General features: G+C 34.9%; 1 protein-coding gene across 1 annotated transcript; it reads right to left on the reverse strand.

Annotated features, from left to right (window-relative positions):
* LOC132050201 (uncharacterized) lies at nucleotides 1–5103 on the reverse strand. Its single transcript, XM_059441328.1, has 3 exons — nucleotides 4629–5103; nucleotides 523–780; nucleotides 1–431 (listed from the first exon to the last, which is right to left on the reverse strand). Exons 1-3 carry the CDS (start codon nucleotides 5013–5015, stop codon nucleotides 243–245), a joined length of 834 nt encoding a protein of 277 aa, XP_059297311.1. The 5' UTR covers nucleotides 5016–5103; the 3' UTR covers nucleotides 1–242.
* Between the last annotated feature and the right edge of the window lie 787 nt (nucleotides 5104–5890).

Genomic DNA, 5890 nt, shown 5'->3' on the forward strand with positions numbered 1-5890 from the left:
TGCAAAAGAAAAAGAAGGTTCTCTGCATTGATCACCTAGAACAATGAGTATCTTGTTCAAAGGTCTATAATTCACTAATCTATAAAATTGGACAACATATACAAAGATCAACATTCTCTGTTTTGGTTTATTGTAAACAAAAGCAAATTTGTCAGGGAAACAGGAAAGGGGGAAAAAAAAGAGAAAGGGGAATAAGAATTTATGTATACTTAGTAGGAAAAATTTCCTCTAGTGAAATGGTTTCATTTGAAAGCATCTGAAACTGAGTAAATGAAGTCCAAGAAGCCTGTTCCTTTGAGAAGACCTTTACCCGTCAAGAGTTCAAAATCCAACAGCAACAGGAAACCAATTACTGCTGCTTTTCCATTTATCAGTTCATTCCTTCCAGTGAACCCAAAGGCCTCTTGACCCTCGTCGACAACCATTCTTACCTAAATACAAATAAGGAGAATCAGATCAGAACGTGTCATTTACTCCGTAGGACGAGTTTGTAGCTAAGCAAGATTAAGTTGGTTTTATTACCTCATCTACATTGACGTCACTTGCTGTTACACCAGGCTGAGCCTTCCCACTGAAAACAATCTCGGCAGATGCATCAGCTTTTCCACCTCTCATACTGATGTAGATATTCTCATCGTCGGTTTTAACAGGATAAACAAACAAACTTCTCAAGGCGGGAGTAAGGACTCTCAGCACAGGGTTATTCGGGTACCATTCTTTGATGGCTCCATTTTGCAGATAAAATGTGCTATCTGTTGTAGGACACACGATACATCCATCCTGTAGGAATTTGAGATTTATGGGCTTTTACATTATCGAATCCAGAAAGAATATGCATATTGTCAGCATGTTCATGCGGCATGGAGAAATGCACAATTTATATGAGGCATGAAACATCATTATTGTAGAAATTGCTAGCACTAACATCAAATAATTGGATAACAAGAATTCTAACATAACATGAAAAGGAAGTTTTACGCTGCAGCAGCAGCAAAGTGCATTCAAACAAACAAACATTTTTGTGTTTTATAATTGCCCCTTAATTTAGTAGTATATTTTAAGTCGAACTACAAAAATTGGCAAGGCCGACATCTTGGCTACTGGCTAGTTGTATAATCTTGCAAAAATATAGCATTTCATCATTCAAGCAGAAGCTAGCACTATGTAAATGAAATGAATTAATGGTTTGCCATCTTTACACCATATCTTATTTCATCTGTTGTCTAATCATTTTGTACTTGTAAATTTCTCTAATCAATTTGTAATTTTAAATTTCTCTACTCAATTTGTACTTGTAAATTTCAGTAACACGTATAAACTGCCATATATTTGTAACCACTACTAGAATTCAGAAGATTTTATATAAATATTTGGGCTGAAATGTTCTATCGGAACAGAATGCTAGTCATGTCATGACATTTACACAGTGCCAAAGTCATACCTTTCACCAGCAGACCTTAGAGGTTAACTTTCTTCACTGTGCAAATGACAAAAATTATCCCTCATGCATCAATTGTAATTTTAAGTGAAGTCCTAAGTGAGTAATCACAAACTCAAACCAAAATTTCATGGATATGGTACTCCTAAGGAACAGGGAACTGAATCGTCACTGCCCAGAGAACCTAATTGAATTGACAGAGAAGAAAAAGAGAGAGAACAGCATTGAGGGAGAACAGAGAAATTGCATTCTGATTCAAAAATCCAATATCTCTATAGAAGCTTCCACTGCTTCAAATTTGCTAGGAAGGCAGTTAAAACAACCATTCGAGCAACCTAACAAACTAGCCAGGTGATTATTTACATATCAGTTAACAGGTTCCGCCTGCCCCCTCAAGACGTTATACACAAAATAAATTAACAGGCTCCTAGGTGCCCCTTCAAGCACTATGTACATATCACTTAACTAACTCCCATGTGCCGCTGACGTGCCTAATAACAATATGAACTCGTTCCCAAGCTTCTTTTGCAGTTCATATTAGAGAGGTACAAAGGAAATTAGATGTTAAAGGCACTCCAATACAGCTTGCCTTGCAGACACACCTATTCTCGTGTAATACACGAACCCGTTGCTGTGCAGAATTTTGATTGACTGACTGAAATTAGCTGGAAGAGGGCTCTATGATCAAGACAAAAACAAATCCTAAAAGTAAACAATATTTCCAGCTCCTCATACTTGGCCCCTCAACCAACGTTGCGAAGAGAAGATCAATAACTTCCACATGAAATATAGTAGCCCCGCCAATTAGCATTCTCTTAGAGTCCCACATTGATTGAAGGTATGGTGTTGTAGTCTCTTTATATGGTGTTGGAAAATCTTCACGTCATGGGACTCACTTTGAGGTAGAACTAGGTCTGAGAACAATTTGTGTTGCCGTAATATTTGAGCTAGACCATTCCTTGATGGTAGGTCCCATGTTATATTATTCATGCACCAGCTATCCATCCTAGAATGCATGGGGCGCTAGAGTCTCACATTGGTTAAAGGTAGGGGTTGTATTCTGGTTTAGGATAAATCTTACCTTATGAGTTAGCTTTTGTGGTTGAGCTAGGCAAGTATATTTTTCTTAGCACATTGGATTTGAGTTTTGAGTTTTCAATCAATAATGAATTACTACCTGCAGCCCATCCCCGGACCCTGCTAAGGCAGGATGTTTTGCGCACGGGGCTGCCCTTTAATGAATTACTACCCTGGAGTAGTAGAGAGGGTAAGAATAATATGGATACTAGACATTCATAAATTTTCAAATGAGCACTAAAATCACCACAGTGTTTCCCACACAATTATTCAAATGAGCCCAAATTTTACTGATTTTTACACTGTTTTGCAATAGTTATTTTCCTAAGTAGGCGTTTGGACATGCGGTTTGAAACCATGGTTTGAAACCATGAGATGAAATCAGCATTTGGACATGCATTTCATCTCATGGTTTCAAACCCCAAATCCTCCAAAAAGGCATGATTTGGAGTTTGAAACCATGGTTTCAAAAATCTTAAATATAAAACTTGACCCATAAGTTTATATTTTATGAAAAAAGACCGATAAGTTGCTAAATATTTTTAACAGTTAACCATTTACCAACCTCATTAACTTCTAGCAACCTTTATTTATGTCTACCATGTGGGAGGATTATATTAAAGAGTAGTTACATTGCTATTTATGTTAAATTTTCATTTTTATTGAACAAAAGTTTGATCAATTGATGTTGTATTTTTTACGAAGGCCTTCTAGTAGCGTATTAATTTTCTTATGATCTATGACTTGCTCATTTGGTAAGATTGTATAAGAATTGAGAATGTTTTGATAGTTTTCACAACTTGTGGGTTTTTATATCTATACGAGAAAATACAACTTAAGATATCCAAATTACATATCCAAACATGGTTTCAAACCATGTCCAAACGGCTTGAAAGCTACCTTCATTGGCATTTAGGAAATCATCACTTCCCCAACAGCATCACATATAGAAACCAACATCAACAGCTATTCCATCTATCTAAATGACAAGAGCCATTGGCTAATCTTTGTAAGCTCACTTATTCAAATGCTTTTTTGCATTCATGCACCATCATCACTCATAATGTAGCGCAGAACAAACCCCCTACACCTACATATTCAGCAATACCCATTGTGTTTGAATTGGCTATAATCACAAGATATAGCAGAGGAAGGAGAAACCTACCCAAGAAAACTTTACTCACTTAGGAATTTCGCAAACAAAGCATTAAAAGAGGAGCATATTTAGGAAATGGAGTTTGTCTAATCACAGTGTTTTTTTCATTGGACTGGAAATTGCAACCCAATGTCATCAATCCAAATAGAATTATACCCCAAAATCAAGCACTCACCTCCATCCCATAAATCTTGTCTCCTGTGGTTCCAAGAACTGATTTTTTGAACAAGATTTTTAAATCTGTTACTCCCTCCGTTTCAATTTGTTTGTCTTAGTTGACTTGGCATAAAGTTTAAGAAAGTAAAGAACTACTTTGAATCTTGTAGTCTTAAATTAAAGATATGTATACAACAACAACATACCCAGTGAAATTAAAGATATGTATAATGTACCAAATGCTTTTTATATTATGGTCTTAAACATACCACGTGGGATGTTGAAATTAAAGAATTGTCAAATTAGGAAAGAGACATTCTTTTTTAAAGAGACTAAAAAGGAAACTAAGACAAACAAATTGAAATAAATGGAGTATATAGTTAGCTTTTCATCTAATTCTAAATGTTTCCATCTTCCTTCCAAGAACTGAATTAAGCGACTAAATTATGGCATAGAGAGAGTATCAGCCATGAAAATAATACTCCCTCTGTTCCAATTTATGTGATACAATTCGAATTTCGAGAGCCAAATAAGTTTATTTTGACCATAAATTCAAAAATACAATCTTTAAGTTTCTTGAAAAATAATTTACATATGTAGAAACTACCTGAAGCTACTATAATTAACAATTTTAAAATATTTAAAGAGCATACAAATAAATTATGGTGAAAATTTTCTTGTTTGACTCTCGAACTCTGAACTGTATCACATAAATTGGGACAGAGATTGGGACAGAGAGATTACAAAAAGAGAGATTACAAAAGAAGAGGTAGAAAGGAAGCAAGTAAAGGGGAAAAGAACCTGAGTGAGCTTAGCATTAAGAAGTCCTTCACTATAAGCACCTTCAGCAGGTGAACGATTTTCAATAGCAAAAATAGCATCTTTATACCAAAGCAAGAGTATAGTTTCCGCTTCTTGTATTATAACACGTCTCTCTCCTTTTGGCAATGCTGACAAAGGAACCACTGGCACCCAGTTGAACTTTCCATCTCCTCCACCTGACGCTGATGATCCCTCAGCCACCGAAACCTGATCAGTAGCCTTGCATGTGATCACCTTAACATTCTTGCTACTTCTACTATAACTGTATGAAATGGAGTTGGTTGTTGAAGAAAGGGTAGTTGGGATGAGGGAGGGTGGTTTACGGTGGAGAATGCCGGTGGCTAACTTGGGGGATATGGTGGCCATTGGTTATGGCTTATGGTTATGGGGGGGAAGAGAGAAAGATGAAGCAAATGGAGTAAATGCGTGTCTGTGTGTGGGGTATGTGTGAGACTTCCTTAATGGCCACATATTTTTTTTTCATGGATAATGAGTTAATTGACAAATTTGTACAAAGATGTTATGGTTCGTGAGGAAACACGGTTGTTTCTATTTTCTCTTATAAGGAGAAATTTAAAAGAAGGGAATATAACATTTCTATATTTTAATTTGAGCGTTGCAACACGGGTGCACTAAGAGAAGTTAATCCACCATCAAATATTACGAGGAAATGAGATCCCTTATTTTCTTATATAATTTAAATAAAAAAATAATTTTTTTAAATATTTTATGTGTTTTTTTTCCAGATCTCTTATGTATAAAAAATGAAGATTTCTTGTAAAAAAATTATAAAACTAAAAAAAAAAAATTGTAATGGGCTAAAACCATTTCTCCCGACATGATAGCAAAAACAAATCAGGTTTTATTTTTGTTAACAAATCAAGTTCAAAATATGAAGTCTTGATATGATAATTGCATAGATATTTAAAATAAGTGTTTTTACCCTATGTATCACCCAGCTCAAAATCTATATCTATATCTATCTATATATTATTAAAAAGAGGAAAGTTTGCAATAGAATTGTGACAAGTGGCAGCACAAGAGAATGCCATGTGTTAGTTTTAGGACAAAATTAGTTAATTAGGTAATTTTAGTTATTATTTTAAATTAAAAATAATAATTAAATTAAAAATAATAACATATCTTTTTTTTAAGTAGTGGTTGTACACAATTTTTCACAAAGGCTGAACAGTTAGTTTTTATATGAGTAGTGGTCTTGAAGGCCACGTTTTGCATATTCT

This window comes from Lycium ferocissimum, chromosome 3 (assembly GCF_029784015.1).
Source record: "Lycium ferocissimum isolate CSIRO_LF1 chromosome 3, AGI_CSIRO_Lferr_CH_V1, whole genome shotgun sequence".
NCBI lineage: Eukaryota > Viridiplantae > Streptophyta > Magnoliopsida > Solanales > Solanaceae > Lycium > Lycium ferocissimum.